The 21,367-nt window shown below is 39.2% G+C and overlaps 1 protein-coding gene across 3 annotated transcripts in view; it reads right to left on the bottom strand.

Moving 5' to 3' along the window:
• SPAG17 (sperm associated antigen 17) overlaps positions 1-20,258 on the bottom strand; it is a 254,021-nt gene extending 233,763 nt beyond the window's left edge. For all 3 annotated transcript variants that reach the window (XM_040230934.1, XM_040230935.1, XM_040230936.1), the window contains exon 1: positions 20,125-20,258. In XM_040230934.1, coding sequence (XP_040086868.1) covers positions 20,125-20,211 — 87 coding nt within the window. In that variant the 5' untranslated portion in view covers positions 20,212-20,258. The remainder of the gene's footprint in view (positions 1-20,124) is intronic.
• Positions 20,259-21,367: the final 1,109 nt, after the last annotated feature.

Genomic DNA, 21,367 nt, shown 5'->3' with positions numbered 1-21,367 from the left:
AATGGCTTCCCACACTTCAGTATTCTTGCTTGGAGAATTCCATGGGCAAAGGAGCCTGGCTGGCTACAGATCATGGGTTGCAAGAGTAGGACATGACTGAAGCAACCAACACTCTAAATGTGACAAATTGTAAAGGATGCCCCAAATGACCAAGATATGAGTCTGAAAGTGAGTTAATAGTGCTTATACTTCAAAATAAGTTCCTTAAAAGGCCTTTCCTGTGCAGACTGACCACTCTGTTGCTCTGTCAGGGAAGTTAGGGTGTGTCGCTCTCCAGAGCTGGTTCTTTGCAGCAATCTCAACTTTAATAGGAGAAGGCAATGGCACCTCACTCCAGTACTCTCACCTGGAAAATCCTATGGACAGAAGAGCCTGGTAGGCTGCAGTCCATGGGGTCGCTAAGAGTAGGACATGACTGAGCGACTTCACTTTCACTTTTCCTTTCATGCATTGGAGAAGGAAATGGCAACCCACTCCAGTGTTCTTGCCTGGAGAATCCCAGGGATAGGAGAGCCTGGTGGGCTGCCGTCTATGGGGTCACACAGAGTCGGACACGACTGAAGCAACTTAGCAGCAATAGCAGCAGCAGCAGCTTTAATAGCTTCCCAGGACCCAAGAGTTGTTCCAGGAAGGCAAGAGGTGATGGAGACCTGCTTCTGAGTGAGGAAACTGGAGTCAAACCTCCAGTTTATCAAGGGAAGGGTTAAAAGTACCAATCGATATTAATCCAGCCTAGAGAGAGGACAAATTAGAGTGTGGGGGGTGTCTGAAGGAGTTCCTGAGATCTTTTTCCCTAGAACTCTTGTCATTTCCTTCAGACCTCCACTCAACTGTTCCTGTTTGAGGGAAGGGTTTCTTAGGAGGTGGGTCAAGAAAGTGAGGGGGAGGAGAGTCAGGAGCAGAGGCATCACTGAACCCAGAAGGGGAGACAGACACTAGTATGTCATCAAAGGCAATTAGGTTACCAGTATCCTTAACAAAAGGGTTGTACTTTAGTAAAACTGCTTCCTGCCTAATCCTTCACTCCTGCAATCCTGTACATCCTCGTAACTCACCTATCTCCTTTACAATATGGACCTCACGTGGTTTAATGACCATGTGATAAAACATTCTAAGTTAATGCTCATGATAACTTTCAAGGCCTTACACCTGGTTTTGGTTATTAATTTTCCCCAATTACACAGGTACTTGGAATCTATTTATTGGTTATATCAGGGCAGTGATTCATTATAATTATTTCTTTCCTATTGATTCCCTAGTATAGGCCTTACAAAAGCTCTTTCAATAGTAAAATGAAAAGACCACTGGATTTAGTATCAGAAAACCTGATTATTAGTCCTGATTCCAACCACATGGTCTTGGAAAAACATTTATATACTCAGAATCTGGACTTTCACAAAATAATACTTACAGTAAAGAGTCACTCATTTAATCACTTTTTTCTGAGGAGTTACAATGGGCTTCCCTGATAGCTCAGTTGGTAAAGAATCCACCTGCAATGCAGGAGACTCTGGTTCGATTCCTGGGTTGGGAAGATCCCCTGGAGAAGGGATAGGCTACCCACTCCAGTATTCTTGGGCTTCCCTGGTGGCTCAGCTGGCAAAGAATCCGCCTGCAATGCAGGAGACCTGGGTTTGACCCCTGGTTGGGAAGATCCCCTGGAGAAGGGAAAGGCTACCCATTCCAGTATTCTGGCCTGGAGAATTCCACGGACTGTATAGTCTCTGGGGTGGCAAAGGGTCGGACACAACTGAGCGACTTTCACTTTCACTATGTGCCAAACAGTGAAGTAGGCATTAAGAACAGAATGCATTGGTATAAGGCATAATTACTCTCCTTAAAAAGATTTAGCCTGGGGAAGAAAATACACAATGACAGAGAAAAGAGATTATAGTTAAAAGTATTTCATAACAAAGAGCTATACAAAGTATCTGTTTCTTTTATGATATTGTTTGCCCTAATTTATTCCCTAATAACATTTGCTATGTGAGTACCTATGCTACCATGGAGATGGAAGATGCAAAGATCAATAAAATATAAGAAATTAAAGGAAAGGAACTAAGTCTATATTTCTCAACATGGTGAGACTTAAAAACTAATTTTTAAAAAGGTAAAATTTAAAAAAAGAGATAAATTGCATAATTGGTAAGCATAATATGAAATCATTTGTGTAAATTTTCAAAATCATACAGTAAAAATATCATGGAATATTAATGGATTCAGATAAATAGATACACAGTTAGGCTGAGGGGATATTCATTCATGATAGTGTTTGCTTCTAGGAAGAGAGAGAAAGGAATGGAACAGGAGATAAAAATAAGGACAAAGTGTTTCTCCATTCTTTTCCCAGTGTTTATTTAAAAAAAAGACAGAAAGACAAACTAGAAACTGTCACGATGGTACAAATGTGTTTTGTATCACCCTGTGTGCTTTCTGGCACTTCAAAAAGTACTAGAAAGAAGTCTCTGCCTTCAAAAGACCCACATTCTAGTAAGGGAGGCAGGCGTGTGAACAGTCATTATGTAAAATGATGTGGGTTTTATGATATACCACATCCTCCCTGTGTTTTATCTCCCTGCCTCATGGGAAGCTGCCATTTGAAGAAATAGTGGAAGGAATTCTTTGTCTGTGTCTCTTGCTCATTTACTTTTTATCTACACAGTGGCCCCACTTCCACCTCTTCAGAAGACCAAGGCTCTCCGAGTTTTTTCTCCTTTTCATATTTTTGTCTCAGATCTTCTTTGACCAGTCTTGAGGACTTGCTCCTTGTCTTGAGGACTTGCTCCTTGTTGGGCTGAGAGAGAGATTCTGACCCTTTCTCTCTTGTACTACAGCAAATGACCTTCTTTCCTTTTACCTGTTTTTCAACTTGGTTTCTTCAATCCTCTTATCCCCCTTCAGTTTTCAATCCCTTCCTCCCAATTCCCCTCCCTCCAATTTCACAAATGCATAGCTATCTCCACCTAATCCCAGTCTCCCCACTAACTATCTTGTGGAATCCTATCCCAAGGCCACAGAAGCAGAGCCCAGAAGCAAGGTCACCTGAAAAACTGTCTAAGCCCCATTGCAACCACTGCCAAAACCCCTGATCCTTACTGGCCAGCTTCCTGAGCCCAAATTAGGCAAAAGTGCCCACCCCTGTAACACCCTGTAGCACCCAACCAATCATTTAATGCTACCCTTCGGGCAGGGATTTTCTTTGTCTTGAGGCTATAAAAATTGGCTCAGTTCAGTTCACTTCAGTTCAGTCACTGAGTTGTGTCTGACTCTTTGCAACCCCATGAATCGCAGCACGCCAGGCCTCCCTGTCCATCACCAACTCCCGGAGTTCACTCAGACTCACGTCCATCGAGTCAGGGATGCCATCCAGCCATCTCACCCTCTGTCGTCCCCTTCTCCTCCTGCCCCCAATCCCTCCTAGCATCAGAGTCTTTTCCAATGAGTCAACTCTTTGCATGAGGTGGCCAAAGTATTGGAGTTTCAACTTTATCATCATTCCTTCCAAAGAAATCCCAGGGCTGATCTCCTTCAGAATGGACTGGTTGGATCTCCTTGCAGTCCAAGGGACTCTCAGGAGTCTTCTCCAACACCACAGTTCAAAAGCATCATTTCTTCAGTGCTCAGCCTTCTTCACAGTCCAACTCTCACATCCATACATGACCACAGGAAAAACCATAGCCTTGACTAGGTGGACCTTAGTTGGCAAAGTAATGTCTCTGCTTTCGAATATGCTATCTAGGTTGGTCATAACTTTTCTTCCAAGGAGGAAGCGTCTTTTAATTTCATGGCTGCAGTCACTATCTGCAGTGATTTTGGAGCCCAAAAAAATAAAGTCTGACACTGTTTCCACTGTTTCTCCATCTATTTCCCATGAAGTGATGGGACCAGATGCCATGATCTTTGTTTTCTGAATGTTGAGCTTTAAGCCAACTTTTTCACTCTCCTCTTTTACTTTCATCAAGAGGCTTTTGAGTTCCTCTTCACTTTCTGTCATAAGGGTGGTGCCATCTGCATATCTGAGGTTATTGCTATTTCTCCCGGCAATCTTGATTCCAGCTTGTGCTTCTTCCAGTCCAGTGTTTCTCATGATGTACTCTGCATAGAAGTTAAATAAGCAGGGTGACAATATACAGCCTTGACATACTCCTTTTCCTATTTGGAACTAGTCTGTTGTTCCATGTCCAGTTCTAACTCTTGCTTCCTGACCTGTATGTAGGTTTCTCAAGAGGCAGGTCAGGTGGTCTGGTATTCCCATCTCTTTCAGAATTTTCCACAGTTTATTGTGATCCACATAGTCAAAGGCTTTGGCATAGTCAATAAAGCAGAAATAGATGTTTTTCTGGTACTCTCTTGCTTTTTTGATGATCCAGCAGATGTTGGCAATTTGATCTCTGGTTCCTCTTCCTTTTCTAAAACCAGCTTGAACATCTGGAAGTTCACAGTTCACGTATTGCTGAAGCCTGGCTTGGAGAATTTTGAGCATTACTTCACTAGTGTGTGAGATGAGTGCAATTGTGTGGTAGTTTGAGCATTCTTTGGCATTGCCTTTTTTTGAGATTGGAATGAAAGCATAATACTCTAAAAACAAAACAGACAAAATCACTCCCCACCCCGGCCCTGTCACAAACAAAAATCACCTAAGTTCATTTAGCTAAATTTGTCAGTTTCTGAGACTTGTCATTTTTCCCAGTCATCCTACTTCAAATCCTCCTCCATTCTCCTTTTAGACATACAATCAGTTACTTTCTTTCTAGAAACTCTTGAATCTATCACTTCTTTTTTATTCTCATGACAATTCAACTGATAACTACCTCAAACCTAGACTATTGAAAATACCTCCTACTGGGTCTATGCAAGCCTCCAAAAACTTCTTCCATTTCTAACCTGTTAATTTTTTTCTGAGACATCAATTTAATCATTTCATGTTTCCCTCACAGAAAGTATTTTAACTGTCTAATTATTAGGCTGCAAATTCTGTTCCACATGATCAAAACCTTTGGTCTCTAGACATGATTGCTCCTAGTTACTGAACACCAGAGAGATTAAGCTAAACAAGTTTCTTCAGAAAAACAGATCATTGCTTTAAATATATTTTAGAGCATATACCCTTCTGAGCAAAAGTGACATCTTCATGTCAAAGAGTAAAATAACACATCCACTATTATCTCCATCACAAAGGCTGAAAATCTGGTCCTAATAAATCATTTTTCCACAAACATTTTCCTAGGTTGTTGCTAAATTTATAAGGTATGCATGACAAGTTGAATAATAAACATTATCTAATGTATTATCTTTGTGCTTACAATAAAATGTGTGAATAATGAAACTCTATTCTTGTTCAGTCACCTAAATACTTATGCAAAGAGAGAGGTGGCTGACACAAGGAAAAAAATATGAAAAAGAATGTATGCACATGTATAGCTGAGTCACTTTGCTGTACAGCAGTAAATGACACAACACTGTAAGTCAATTATACATCAATAAATTTTTTTAAGACAACAGAGGTAGTTGAAGTCAATATTCCTAACCTTAAAACTAGTTTAACCAAAACTCAATTATTAAATACATATATGGAGTCAAAAGGGCTTCCCAGGTGGGTCAGTGGGTAAAGAATCCACCTGCAATGCAAATGTAGGACCTGGGTTCCACCCCTGGGTCGAGACGATCCCCTGGAGGAGGGCATGGCAATGCACTCTGGAATTCTTGGCTGGACAACTGCATGGACAGAGGGGCCTGGTGGGCTACAGTACATGGGGTCTCAAAGAGTCGGACATGACTGAAGCCACTGAGCGCGCGTGCACACACACACAGACACACACACAGACACACACACAGAGTCATATACATTTTTTGATATCAGATGATTTTTTCACTGGTATTTATACAATTTGGGGGGTTTACTCCCCACAAGTCTATTCAATATACCCTGCCTGAGAAACTGCTATGTTATCTGTAACACCTAGGGCTACATACCATAGTAACATTTAGCAGGAAACAAAGAGGACTAACCCAAAGTATCAAGGTTGTGAAGGGTAAAGACAAGGTAACGTCAGGAAGCAGGACTGACTTAGTTTTAGAAAGCATTTCACAAATTTTCATACTAAAAATACTGACTTATCATGGAAGTGGAGGAAATGTTTCATCATAGTTAGAAAACTTGCTTAAAAACAAAGGTAAGGTTAAGCAGACACTTCTCTCGATGGAGAAGCGTTATCAGAGAGGAGGACCTTCCTTGTATATGTCTTATTTAACCACCTTTATGCAAGATGTGTAAACAGTTACAGTGAAACAAAAGCTTCTAGAATTTGGTGCTAGGCAGTTTCTTTCATTGCTGTTTTGTCTAATTCCTTCATTTTGCAGATGGGAAAAGAAATCTATAGCATGGAGACTTGGTCAAGGTGTCACAGATAGGAAAAAACACATCCTGAGTCCCAGACAATGGGCCTTCCTCTACCACTCTGCCTTGCCTTCACTGGCAGACACTGACAGTGATGCTCTGTGCCAAGGGAGTAATTAAACACTGCAGGGAGACTGGACAAAGCTTTCTGAATTGAGCAAGCATGTGTGTCAAATGACATTCATTGTGTAAAATGTAAGCAGATGCATTGAAGAAAACATAATCTAAACTCTAGTTAGAAGTTTAGAGGCTTTACATAATGTAGCAATCCCATTCCTGGACGTACATCTAGAGAAAACTAATCCAAAAAGATACGTGCACCCCTGTGTTCACGGCAGCATCAGTTACAATAGGCAGGACATGGAAGCAAAGTAAATGTCTATCGACAGATGAATAGATAGATAAAGTAGACGTGGTACCTACACACAGTGAAATATCACTCATCTATAAAAAAAATAATGAAATAATGCCTTTTGCAGCAACATGGATGGACCTAGAGATTTTCATTTTAACCAAGTCAGAAAGAGAAAGACATATATCATATGATATCCTTTATATGTGGAAACTACAAAGGAATGATACAAATGAACTTATTACAAAACAGAAACAGACACACAGACTTAGAAAACAAACTTAGTTACCAAAGGGGAAAAGAGCAGGGGAGGGGTATATTAGGAGTTTGGGATTAGCAGATACAAACTACTGTATATAAAACAGATATGCAACAAGGTCCTACTATAGCAAAGGGTACTATATTCAATATCTTGTGGAGAACCATAGTGGAAAAGCATATGGCAAAGACTATAGATATATAGCTGAACTACTTTGCTGTATACCAGAAACTAAAACAACACCGTAAATCAAATATACTTCAATTAGAAAAAAAGAAATTTCTTTTATGAAACTTTGAAAAAAACTTCATAGGCTTTGATGATCAGTTATAGGAAGGGTGACATGTTTAATGCTTTCCCATAACTATCAACTTAATGTGCTGCAGTTCTGTTTAAAAGGCCTTGGCTCACCAGATCTAGAAAAAAAGTGGGAACAAAATAGAAAACACTATCCTACAGCTGTACAAAACTAGAATGTCTTTGTACTTGGAAAGCTGTGTTGAGTTTTAAGCATAAAACCTAGAAAAGGATTGAATAGCTGGAAAGAGTCACAAAATGGCAAACAAACTGGTCATAGGGTAGGAGGGACTTCAGTGGTGGTACTGACAACTGAAACAAATTTAGATCAGAGAGGGAGAACTATTATAGTATGTCTTGGTCTGTTTGGGCTAATAACAGAATACCACAGACTTCGGGGGTTTTAAAAAACAATTTTGTTTCTTACAGTCCTGGAGTTAAAAGTCCAATATCAAGGCACTTGCAGATTGAGTGTCTAGTGAGAGTTCACTTCTTGGCTCATGGACAGCCCTCTTCTCACTATAATGTAACATAGCAGAAAGAGGAATCTCTCTAGAGTGTTTTTTATAAAGGCAATAACCCTCTTCATGAGAGCTCCACTTCCAAGGACCCATCTCCTAGTACTATCACATTAGGAATTTAGTCTCAACATATAGATTTGGTGGAGGACATGGAAGCCTGGTGTGCTACAGCCCATGGGGTTGCAAAGAGTTGGACATGGCTGAGCAATTAATAACAACAACAATATGAAGTACAGTAGAAATACAAAACAAAAAAAATTATGGAATTAAAAAGACTGATAAGTGACTTGGAACTTCATATATTACTGCTGCTGCTGCTAAGTCGCTTCAGTCGTATCCGACTCTGTGCTACCCCATAGATGGCAGCCCACCAGGCTCCCCCGTCCCTGGGATCCTCCAGGCAAGAACACTGGAGTGGGTTGCCATTTCCTTCTCCAATGCATGAAAGTGAAAAGTGAAAGTGAAGTCGCTCAGTCGTGTCCGACTCTCAGCGACCCCATGGACTGCAGCCCACCAGGCTCCTCCGTTCATGGGAATTTCGAGGCAAGAGTACTGGAGTGGGGTGCCATTGCTTTCTCCATCATATATTACTAATGGGGTGTAAATGGGTACAATCCTTTTAGAAAACTGTGGTTGTAGCTACTAAAGCTAAACATATGCCTGTCCTATGACCAGCTTTTCCATCCCTAGTTACATACTCAGGAAAGTGAGTACATGTGTCCAAAGAAAAATCCATACAAGAATTTTATAGTAGTATCATTTGTAATATCTCAAACTTCAATGTCCCAATGTCATTGAGATGACCCAAAAGTCAATCAGCAAGATAATACACAAATAAATCATAGTACGTTCATACATGGAATACTGCAAGGCATCAAAAAGAAAACACGATTTATAATGCAACAACATGTATGAATTTCACAGACTTTATGTTAAGCATAAAGAGTTGATGTGTATCATTTAAATAAAATTTAAGAATAGGAAAAGTAATTGATGATGGTAGAATAGTGTTAATAGAACAATGTTAATATCCTTGGGGGTGTAGGTATTGTTTGGAAGAGGCTTGAGGAAATCTTCTATATGGCTGAAAATGTTCTATATCTTGGTATGTACATATACCAAAAGGCATTAGGATGAACATTTAATATTGCCATTTGTTTGTTTTATTTCAGTAAAAAAAATATGGAAGGTAGGAAGAATGTGATTTAAAGGTGGGTGGTTGTGGTATAACAGGAAGAATGACTGCATTTGTTTTCATCATTCCTCCAGTTATGAATGACTGAGTGTATTCAACAGAGAGGACCCAAAGACAATATGACTCCCAACTTGTCCTTGAAAAGTGCAGTCAAGTGAGAGAGCAGATCCACCAATAACTCTAATATAATTACCATCATCATGGTATGCATAAGTACTGTGGAAACATGGCGAACAGTAAATAGGAAATAGGAAGTCAGTCTCAGTTGTACAGAGGAAGTACATCTGATTTATATATGACTTTTTTTTAGAAGGGCATTCTAAAAAAATCCTATATACATGAAGGCACAAAATTACCTAGCAGGTTTGAGTTGTGGAATTGTTAGGTATGACGGGGCTGGGACAGAGGAGGGAAGATGAGGCTGGAATGGAGCCAGGAAGATTGTGAACGGCCAAGTAAGTAATAGTAAGGGTTGAGACTGAAGCAGGATGTGACATGATCATATTGGCAGCACAGAAGGACAAACGGGTGGCCATGTAGAGGGAACATAGAGGGGAGATGAGGAGATATTATGACACCTCCTGGACACACACAAGTATGCCCACCTAGTGGGTGAACTGGATTGTAGGCTGGTTGGTAGAAAAAAATTGGTAAAGTTAGGAATGAAAAATATAACTTTGTTAGTACAAACTGATCATTATAAGATGTTGCTTTGATCATTGATACCTGAATTCCTTAGCAGTGTAGCACTGAGGGAAATTTTGCAGCATGGTTCATGGTCTAGACTTTGTCCTGATAGGCAGCAAAGGTACACTGTGCATCTTTTCCTAAGCACTCTGGGCTTCCAGAGGATCCCTAGTCATCATCCTCAAGCTCAAACTATTGCTTCTGACTTGTTTAGTTTTTACTGTTTTTAAATGAAAGTGTAATTAAATTCCTGTGTACATAATTTTAATTTATTATACACTTATATTAATAACATGTTGTTTATATAAATTTATAATATAAAATATTTTAAATGGAAATCCAAAGTGAAGAAGACTTCAAAGTTGGATAGGTTTTTAAAATTTTTTTCAAGTATCATGAATAGATAAGTATTTGGACTTTCCAGGAGATCAAAGAAGAAAAATATAATCAATATAATCTGAGGCATATTCTGATACTAGGTAAAAATCATTATGACATTAATAAATAGTTTATATTTCTGAAGTGCAAAACAACAAAATTATTTCAACATAAACATCTGATTAATTAAATCTGATTATTATTGTAAATGATATAAATGTTGGATGGAAATGGAACTCTTAAGTTTGTGTTGTTAAAAGTTGAACAGGCAAGCACATTTTTTAAATCAGAATGGCAAACATGTTTTGCTAAAGCTCACAATTTCAATAAGGAAATTTTGCAATAATTAATGAAGGAAAATTTAAAGAACATAATATCAGTTTCATGCATTAAAAAAACTGAAACAAAATTTTTAATCAAAATGTGTCAATGAAGTAATTGCAAAACATTTAAAAACATATCATCAGAGCTTTTAACATAACCTACTATGTAGTTAAACATAAGTGAGCATTTTTAGACATAAAATACTCAGCTGAACTTCAAAAAATAATATATGGGTGTACCACTGCAATGTAGATTTACAGCTTTGACTATGGCAAAGCATTTATCTACTGAAAGGAGAAGGAAACCTTTAGGAAAACATATAAATCAAAGTAGCACATTCAATTACTATTGCTAAAACTTTGAATGTTTCATGTAAAAGTGCTTTAATAATACCTTATTTGCAAAACTCAAGATGCTAAAACACTAGAATTCCCTGGTGGCTCAGATGGTAAAGAGTCTGCCTGCAATGTGGGCGACCTGGGTTCGATCCCTGAGTCAGGAAGATCCCCTGGAGAAGGAAATGTCAACCCACTCCAGTATTCTTGCCTGGAAAATCTCATGGGTGGAGGAGCCTGACAGGCTACAGTCTTTGGGGTCGCCTACCGTCCATGGGGTCGGCTACTGTCCACGGGGTCACCAACAGTCAGACACATCTGAGTGACTTCACTTTCAGGTCTTTCCTTTTTCCTTTTTCTGGTAAAGATGCTAAAGATATTAATAGTTAAATGTTTTTTGTTGATCTGGGGGTGCTAGTAGGACAGCACCTGAGATATCTCAAACTATTTGAATAGGTACCAAGAAAGATGGCTTCACTGAGAACCATTAACATGAAGACAGTGCCGGAGTGGTGAAATGGAATTTCTGGAGTTTCAGCCCACAGTTTTTTGAAAAAAGTTCCAAATGTTTTGTTTCGGTTGTAACTCACTGTAGACCCGGTTGCATTAATATACCCAGATGATGCAATAAAAGATGTATATCAAATAAGTCAATATAAATATTTTCTTTTCACTACCATGTATTAAATATAAACCAGAGATAATTAAATTAATTGAGATAATTAAGATAATTGAGCCCCTCTAAATGTCAGGTGCTGGCGATGTATTAATGAGTGAGACATATCCCTGCCCTCACAGAGCTGACTATCACAAGAGGGAAACAGAGAGTAAGATAAATGAAGTAGAAGGTCAGGAACTGAACGAGAGTAAGTGAATAAAGAGTGAAGATGTAGTTTACATAAGGAGGTCAGGGAAGGCAATATTTGAACAGAATTCTGAAGGACAGTTGGGAGTGGCTCATGTGACCATCTTGAGAAGGGTCATTCTAGGCAGAAGGCATAGCAAGAGCAAAGGCTCTAAAGTAGTAGTGTGCTTGCTGATGGACTCAAAGCCTGCCAAAAGGCCAGGGTAGCTAAAAGAACCACGGTGGTTGCTATATGAAGACAAGACTCCAGGGCAGCGAAAATGGGAGGAGACTAAGTTCTGAAAATCTTGAGCTGTTTGTCGCGAAGCAAGATAGCGGTATGCATGGTGCCAAAAGAAGAGATGATCTAGATGTTAAGTCAGTTTCAAAGGCAGAGCCAACAGGATTCAGCAAAGCTTGATTATGGGATACAGGAAAAGAGGAGGAACAAGGAATGCAAGGGCTTTGGCTCTAGCGACTCGTTGAATGAATGGCAACACCCTTCATGAGACGGCGAAGACTTGGGAAAGAACAGGTTTGAAAGGGAAAATCTAGAGTCTGGGTTTGGATGTGTGAAGTCTAAGATAACACCTTAGAAGTTTTTAAATCTTCTCAACAATCTTTTTAATATCTGCAAAGGAGGTATGACCACTGTCTCTGTTTTATGGATATCAAAACTACGGCTTTGAGATGTTCTCATGAGCAATGAGTTGGGACTAATTCTGGAGATCAAAAAAGGAAACAGGCCAGGAAATTGAGGCAGTAAAAGACAGTCAATGAATTTAATTCAGTAGGTATTTGTAGAAGACCACTATATACTAATCACTATTAGGTACTGTGGGCAAGAGGGAGGGAATTAAAAATATTAATCTTTTGCTATCCTCCAGGAATTTGCAGTGTTGTAAGAGAATGCAGGAATAGTAGGTAACACTGAAAATGTTGTACCATAGCTCAAAGTAGGATAGCATTAAAGATAATCACTGAGGTAGCTTAGTGGAAGGAGAAAAGTCAATAAGGGCCAGAATAATGTGATTAAACTCCTTTCTGGAAGATATATTGTTGTTTAGTGCCTAAGTCATGTCTGACTCTTTGCAACCCTATGGACTCTAGCCCACCAGGCTCCTCTGTCCATGGGATTTCCCAGGCAAGAATACTGGGATGGGTTGTCATTTCCTTCTCTGGGGGATCTTCCTCATCCAGGGATCAAATCCATGTCTCCTGCACTGGCAGGCAGATTCTTTACCACTGAGCCACCAGGGAAGGCCCTGGAAGATATAAGGGAGGCTTTTAATGAGAAGGAGTTGGATGGAGGCAGGGAGATCTTCAGGCCAGGAAGCTGCCTGAGAATAGTCAGCATGTGCCAGGGGATACCACAAAGATCATTCAATTGGAGCAAAGGAAGATAAAGATGTTTGGGCAGAGAAAGACCAAATTAGGCAGGGTTGTGAAAGCCAGGCAGACTATCTCACATTGTACCCTGTGGGTAACTGGAAGCTAATGATGGTTTCTATGGCTAGAGCTGAACCATGATCAACGTTCACCATTTCTTAACTAACATTTTCCTAGTATGTTGCCAAACTCATACTGGCAACACTTAACATTTTACTTGTATTTAATATTTTTCATTTGCAATATAAATGATCACATATAACATCCAGGTAGATATTTTGACATGCAAACTCCTTTTGGTTCCAAACTCATTCAAATAATACATTTTTGTCCAAAAAGAGAAATTATAATGTGAGGTTATGAAAAGTCCATTTCCCTCTTAACATTCTTCCTAGCAACTCAGTTGTTTTCATTGGCTTTTATTAAAACAACCTTTGTGCGAACTGGCAATTTGTTTTGTAAATATCAGTGAAAGCATATTTCAGAAAATATTGTAATAAAAACCAACCCAATTTCAGAAATATGCTTGCTGCCAGACATCAGTCTTCAGCTCATATTATGAGTATTTCCAGTAAGTCTTAAATACACATTAACATGAGAAATAGGTTACTGTTGAAGATCAAAAAAGTTGAAAAGTCCTCCACTGCCTCTCAAAAATTACTCAAGGGTTCTGTCCAATAAAACATATTTCTCTTTTGATAAACTGCATTCATAATGGTTTCGAGCACAACTGAACATTTTTCCCCCCAAACCTACTTAGACTGTTTATTATCATCCTAGCATCTCTATACTTTATAACTTTATTTAAGAGGTCTGGAATATAAACATTTCAGCAATACCTGTCCAGAACCCTTATCTACTTTCCAAACCTTTACAAGGTGTAAGCTTTGTTCCAGATTCCTAGGAAATTTCATTACTATTTTTTCAAGTGTGTACAACTCAGCAATTGTCACTAAGCTATGTTTAATAAGAGACAAGTATTATTCCCCAGCTGATGTATAACATAATGAGGAGTAACTGCTAACTCGGAGAAGGCAATGGCACCCCACTCCAGTACTCTTGCCTGGAAAATCCCATGGACGATGAGCCTGGTGGGCTGCAGTCCATGGGGTCGCTAAGACTCAGACACGACTGAGTGACTTCAATTTCACTTTTCACTTTCATGCACTGGAGCAGGAAATGGCAACCCACTCCAGTGTTCTTGCCTGGAGGATCCCAAGGACGGGGGAGCCTGGTGGGCTGCCGTCTATGGGGGTGCACAGAGTCGGACACAACTGAAGCGACTTAGCAGCAGCAGCAGCAACCGCTAACTATATGTTCTAAAGAGTTTTCACTTTAATGCCTCCTGGTTGGCAGAGAAATATCTCTGTGAAATGAAATGGAATCATTGCATTTTTTTTTTTTTTTTGCGGAGGGGATACTGCTACAATCAGCCTATTTATCTGCTGTGATGCTTTCTTATATAAATGTTTTCTGTCCCTTCCTCTTCTCTTGGAAAACAGCTGCTCAGTCTACTAACTGTCCTGTCGTGGTTTCTACAATAAAAGTTTCTTCATATTCCAAAGTAAGTCAGTGAATTAATTTTGTACAGATGTTGAGTATGGGTTTGTGTGCCTAGAAACATGCTAGTCATTGTGGAGTATAAGACATGATTTCTCTGTGAAGCAGCTCACATGATACTTAACGCTCTATAAAACATGAAATGATAGCAAATAATTCAAGGCATACTTGCAACCAAGGACTGAGTTGTAAAAGACAGGCCAAGAGCAAAGGTGAGGGAAGATCGATGTGGGTTAGGGTAGTTAGGAAAGCTTACTGCAAGGCATGGCTTTATGAGAGCCTAAAAGGATGGGTCTGACAAGGAGATGGGAGGTGGAAGTTCATTTTAAGTAGAGAAACTATTATGAGTGAAAAAGCAGAATGGAGGGAGTGAACTCTCTTACTGCACTGTTATTAGAAGCCAGGGGCAATACAGTCTCTCTGAAATGAAGCAAATATCACTTACTCCTCAGTCTTACTCCCGGAGATGGCGAGGGACAGGGAAGACTGGCATGCTGCTATCCATGGGATCACAAAGGGTCGGACACGACTTGGCGACTGAACAACAACCTCAGTAAATCTTTGAGGTGAATATTATTATCTCCATATGACAAAAGGGGAAAGAGGCTTGGGGAAGGTAAGACACTTGCTGTAGGCCATCCATCAGGCCGTTCAAAATTACGACCATTTACCCAGATCGGCTGGGCCCCACAGCTGGAGCTTTCTCCAGCAGCTCATTAGCTTTTTCCTGTGTCTGTACCTCGAGGAGGAGACTGCCTTGCCTGGAGCAATTCAATTTGATAGTTAAAAGGGGACCAGTTTAAAGAGGGTTGAAGAAGCCAGGGTGATTAGGTTTTTTTTTTTTTTTTTAAATTTATTTATTTATTTTTAATTTTTACTTTACAATTCTGTATTGGTTTTGGCATAGATTGACATGAGAGTACGGACAGTCACTGTTACTTTTTGATGGGGGAGTGAACACAGTGTGAGCGGTGTTTAGGAATGGTACACTGGCCACTGGTTTCACAAACAGGCTTGGTGTGACAAAAATAGATGAGTCTATCATAAGTAGATGTGAGGAGGCTATTGTAAAAATTCAGGGATCAAGCCTGAGGAAGAGACAAAAGTGAGAAAACATTAAAGGAAAAATTAAGAGAATGTTGAGGCCAGCTGAATAACAAGAGCAATGACTCACTCTTGATGAACTTCAGTGACTGGAGGAATTCTAGTGCCACTGACAGAAATTGGAAAGTGGAGAGATGAAGGTGGGCTTAGACACTGATGAGCCAAATTTCAACAGGCACAACCAGGAAATGTGGCATATTTCTAGGTAGTAGAAGGAGACATTTTTTCACACTTAAAAAAAAAATAGCATTTTGTATAGATCTTGAAATTTGAAACAAAGTATTTAAATTTCCCCTTATTATTGGTTTAAAATATATTTTTTAATTGCAAGGTCTATATTAAATGCTGTAGTTATATCATAACACATAGTTCTATTAAGGAAGAAGGACTAGAGAGAAAATCTATAATCTGGTCCCTCACGTGCCAATTCATTGCATATTTTTGGACCAGAATTTAACCAGAACTTAAAATACTTGAATCCTCAGATCTTTAAAAGAAGCAGGTTAGCCCAAATACCCCAGGAGCCTCAACCTCTGAGTTAGTATTGTGAAGGACAGCATTACCATGTATATTATTAATCTGTGGCTTTGATGCAAATATTATTATTCATTTGAAAGGGATAAACAAACATACACTGATAATGAAAATATATAAATTATTAAAAGCAAGACCCCATGAGTCTCAGTAAAGACCTAAATGTATTACAGTAGATGTCTATAAATGTTTTAAAATATTAAAGAAAGATCAAAGGCTTAATTAAGAAGTAAAATCTTAATGATGAATGTAAGGTAAATGACAGTAAGTGTCCAATACCTAAGTAGGGGATTAGGGACCTAAAATCATCTTTACAAAGTGAAATCAGTAAATTTGATTAGTTTGATTAGTGAGGCTGACTGGATTAAGGTATATGTGGATTGCCAGAATTTTTTTTTTTTCTGTTTTTTAACAGTTTCTATGGTGGGTCACAGTAAGCAAATGAAATATTTGCTATGCAAATAGTTGGTCTCACAAGTTATGGCTGCCTTCTTGCCACACCTAAAAATGAGATCTTAAACTTGGAGTAAATGAAAAGATACAATCATCCAAGAATAATTTGAAAATATGAAAGTATTTAAGAATTAAGATTAACAAAATCTCAAACCACACTCTACCTATGAGATTTCTAAATCAACTCAAACTTTTAGAGACTCCTCACATTCTGAAGACATTTTTGGGACAAAAATCCACAATAAAGAAAAATGGGTGTTTCTAGGTGCTGGGGGGAGGGAAGTAGTGGAATTAGGAAATGGATATAGTTTCAGACGAAGATGAAAGAGTTTTGAAGATGGAAGGTGGTGATGGGTGCACAATAATGTGAAGATACTTCATGCCTTTCACTGAACAGTACATTAAAAATGCTTATGGTGATAACTTTCTTGTTATATGTATGTTTTACCACAATAAAAAATGCAAATAAAAATATCATAGACCAAAATGCTTCAGGATAGCACCTTTTATCACCGAGGACCTGGCTTAACACCTGTTCCTCTCACTGTGGCCAGTAGAGGCTGCCTTGACAGTTGCAGATATATGGCAAAACCAATACAATATTGTAAAGTAATTAACCTCCAATTAAAATAAATAAATTTATATTTAAAAAGATTTTAATTTATATAACACTAAAGTATCTCTAACACTTAATGCTGCTAGATATCATAAATATAATGTCTATGTCATATACAAGACAACATAAGATGCATTTTTATAGTCTTGTCCCTAAATATTTCCAATTTACCTAATTTGAAGTGTGACAGTTCAATACACTAATAATATAATATATTCATATATAACAATATTATCTATTCACATATATAATAACAAGCTAAATGTTTGGACAGCAAAGTTAGTAAATGATCATTTGATTGACAGAATTAATTTACAAGCAATGTACACCTAGAAGCCATCTAACCTACATTTTTTCCTCTCTCAATTTAAGTGTCCCAGGTTCATTTAAGGCACATATTGGTCTCCTTTCTGAAAATAACTGTCCTCCTGCTTTCTACCTACTCAAACTCTACCTATTCTTCAGAACTCAGATAAAGATATATATCTTAAAAAGCATTTCCTGGCTATCTCAGCCCCCTTTGATCTTCCTAACCTCTAGACTCAATATAATCATCTAATGCTTAGACATAGACTGCCTTGTATTATTTGCTATCATTTTGTGTTTTAGAACCAACTAAAATGTACTGAAAAATCTGATGATTATTCTAGCCTCCAAGAGACAGCCCAAAAGAGACTGATCCAAAGAGACAGCCCAAGAGACTGATCCAAAGAGACAGCCCAAGAGACAGCCCAAGAGACTGATCCAAAGTAAATTTACTAAAACCAAGTTGTGAACCTATTTATTCTCTGTAAACTCTAGTGCAGCTCAATGCAAACAGGACTTCAAACTTGCTACTGATTAGGACTATTTAATCAGCTAATTCTAAAAACTGGCTTCTGGAAGACTGAGAGGAAAACTTGCCTCTCCCTGGTCCCCAGTGAACACACACAATCACAGAGAAGCACACACATACTCAGCCATATATAATGGAGCACAGTTTGCACAGCAGTAGAACTCCATGGAAAGAAACCCTGGAACTAAAGCAGTAACATTTTTTGCGCACCCAGTATGTACAAAGAACTTTGTTAAGCCCTATGAATAAGGAATTCACACATCTATAGTCATCTTTAACCCAAATTCAGTCTATTACATTGTGGTTAGGGCATGCCTCTGGGCACTGGACTTCAGGTTTAATTTGGGAATTTTCCTCTGGGATCAGACATGAAACCAAGCTGAGAAAAAAATATGAGAGGAGGTGGAGGGTAGTTGCCTTCCCTCTGCCATAAAGAACCTGTATTTCAACAAACTGAAGAAGTTTACTTGTTGTAGTTAAAGTTACATATTTCTTTGAGTTCAAATTCTTTCTATTACATATAAGATTTATTGAAATTATATTGTTTAGGCAGGAACAAGAAAGCTGAATATTATTTCAGGTTTTCAAATCATAAGGGAAAATAGTGCCTTTAGGTTTTCCATTCAACTAGGAAAATTATAGCTTCATATTTGCAACACTAAAGCTTAATGCAATGTCAGCAGCTCCATCAAACTCTGTTGTTCAGCAGTTTATAATTCAAGCAGAAATGTTCTCTCCAAGCCCAAACTTGGCCTACACAATTTCAAAGAAAATGGAGAAAAAACTATTTTGGCTAGTACTGAATTATAAAAGCAAAAGAGAGGGTGCTTTTATAGAGTATTTTAAAAAACATCTTTGAGAATTTGAGAACGTAACTGGGAATTACTGAGTTGACATCCTTCATTCCTAAGGTTATAGAAATAACCCCAAATTCCATGACATCATGTCAGAATCGGCAATATCTTAATTACTTTCACAAAATTCTTCATCTGGTGGAATTTCATATCAGACAGGATCACTGTTCACAGGGAAAAACAATAATAGTGGAAAATAAGGACAAATAGAAATCTCTCATGAGAATATCATGAAACTTCAGATGTATTTTTCCTTTAAGTACTCACTCTCTAGTGCAACATATATGCATAGAAAATGAAAAAAATTTTTTTTCCAGTTTTTTAAGGTGTTTTTGGAATGGCAGCCTGGAATTCCCAGAATTCCTTCTTGCAAATGTTATCTTTGACTTAGAAACAACTTAGTGTTGAAGTGAATTTCTGGCAGCAGATGACAGGAGGTACTGGGCTGCCCAATTCGCTGGAGGTGCTGGGTGTGAGTAGGGTGGAGAACTGGTCAGTGATGGATGGCAAGTGTGTTATAGATTACCTTTGTATCATCCTATGGATGAGTCTAGCAGTCAACTCCTCACTACTCTGATCTCCTAGACTACCTTCAAAATACATCCAAGCGTTCGATATTGTGGTATTAGGGCATTGCAGAAGAAAGTCATCCTTTCCTATTTGTAGAAGGCTCCTTTGTATTAAATACGCTGAGACCAAATGCATGGATACTCCATGTCTATTTTCATACAGCTCTTACTGAAACCTTACTATGTGCCAGGCTATAAATGATTCAGCAGGATTTTTTTTCCTCAGGAGAAATCAGGAGAAAGTGAGTAGTTCATAAAGACAACTCCAGTATATTTGTGGAGTACCTTCTGGATGACTTCACTGAAAAGGATGGTGAGATGTCAGAACCTCTACTCTTCCCCCACCACTCACTTTCATCCCCTCTTGAAATTGGAGTCCCTGTTTCTCTTCCCTCAATGCTCCCTGCGGGTGGGACCCTAGGATTTTTGTGAACAAAACCATCAAGCCTGGGAGAGCGGTACCAAGTACAATTTTCTGAGAGGGCAGCGGTGATGTCTAGAAGAGAAGGCCAGCCTGGCGGCGTCGCCTGGAGAGTCTGGCTCGGGCTTTTAGCACTGGAGTCGGGGTAGCCGGTGGTGGGGCGGGGTGGTCAGAGAGGATTTACGGGGTTCCGGGCATACCTGGTTGAATTGTGCAGCTATGAGCGAGGGTTCCCATATCTTAGAGCCGGTGGTGGCTGTCCCGCCTTTCTCTTTCTTGGGTGCCATGCAAAGAACGGGAGGAACATTAGCCTCTAAACTGGCCTCAGGCCTGGACTAAGCGTCCCCGCTGCCATAGTAACAGAAGCCACGCCCAGTTCCTGAAGGGATTGGCTGCCCTCTGCTAAAAGTGTTCTAAAGGCTCTGGTCAACCGCTTCCGTCGCCACGGTAACCGGCAACTTGTGGGCGGGACTCCAGGCCCCAAGGTTAAATCAGAAATTCCCAGCCACAGAAATGTGCAAGTGGAGGAGGAAAGGATACAACTAGCTTCGAGCTGGTCAAGCTACTTTCTTTCACTCCAGCCCTCTGTTTCCTCTTTAGAGCCTTCTCTGGTCCGAGGCATTGTCGAGAAATTCAGAATCCCTAGAATCCCGTCCACGACTTCTTTACCAAGATTTCTTCCCCCTTGGGAAACTCAGAATGAAGAACTGACTCCACTCAGAGGATAGCCCATGCTGTTTTCTCTTCCTCTCTAATCTGTCCAAGATGCTTCTCTATAGGAAGCCAAATTTGTCTCCCACTCCATCCCCTGCTTTGGTCTAGGTTCTGCCTCCCGAGACCTTACTAAAACAGGTCCAATTACTCTTGCACAGGATCCTTGATATAACTGTAGTCAGGAGGAATGTCTATAAACTGTTTTCTCTTCCTGATTAGCCCAAGTTCTTTTACATTGTGCTCCACTAAGTCTTTTCCCTCTTTCCCTCACATAGCACCAATATCTAAAGTATCCTGATCAGAGTTCCCAAAGTAATAATAATAGTTATCATAATAATGTAACAACAACTCCTGTTTCTTGAGCACTGGTTATATGCTGTACATGGTTACATTATTTACTTAAAAACAATCTTGCTTCAAGTCTCACAGTGTATCACTGATGGCCCTAGAATTAAAATCCAAGATCATATGAATCCCAATTCCAGTGTGCTTAAATTCTACACTACTATTACCACTGTTTTAGGCCTGCTAAAATGAGAGATGTCTCTCTTTTAGGGCTAGATTTATTTTTTTTTTAAATTTTTATTATTACAATGAGACAAATTTGAGGACAACCAGGGGCAGAGTTCAGCCGAAGGTTTGCTATCTCTTTAGTCTTTAGTCTTTTTCAGTATATAATGCAGTGTGACCAGTGCTTACCCATTCCTCCCAGCCCTGCACTTGGCCTGG

The sequence above is a fragment of the Oryx dammah genome, unplaced genomic scaffold (assembly GCF_014754425.2).
Source record: "Oryx dammah isolate SB20612 unplaced genomic scaffold, SCBI_Odam_1.1 HiC_scaffold_28, whole genome shotgun sequence".
NCBI lineage: Eukaryota > Metazoa > Chordata > Mammalia > Artiodactyla > Bovidae > Oryx > Oryx dammah.
Note: the sequence above shows the minus strand (reverse complement) of the source record. Positions and strands in the feature narration are given on the sequence as shown.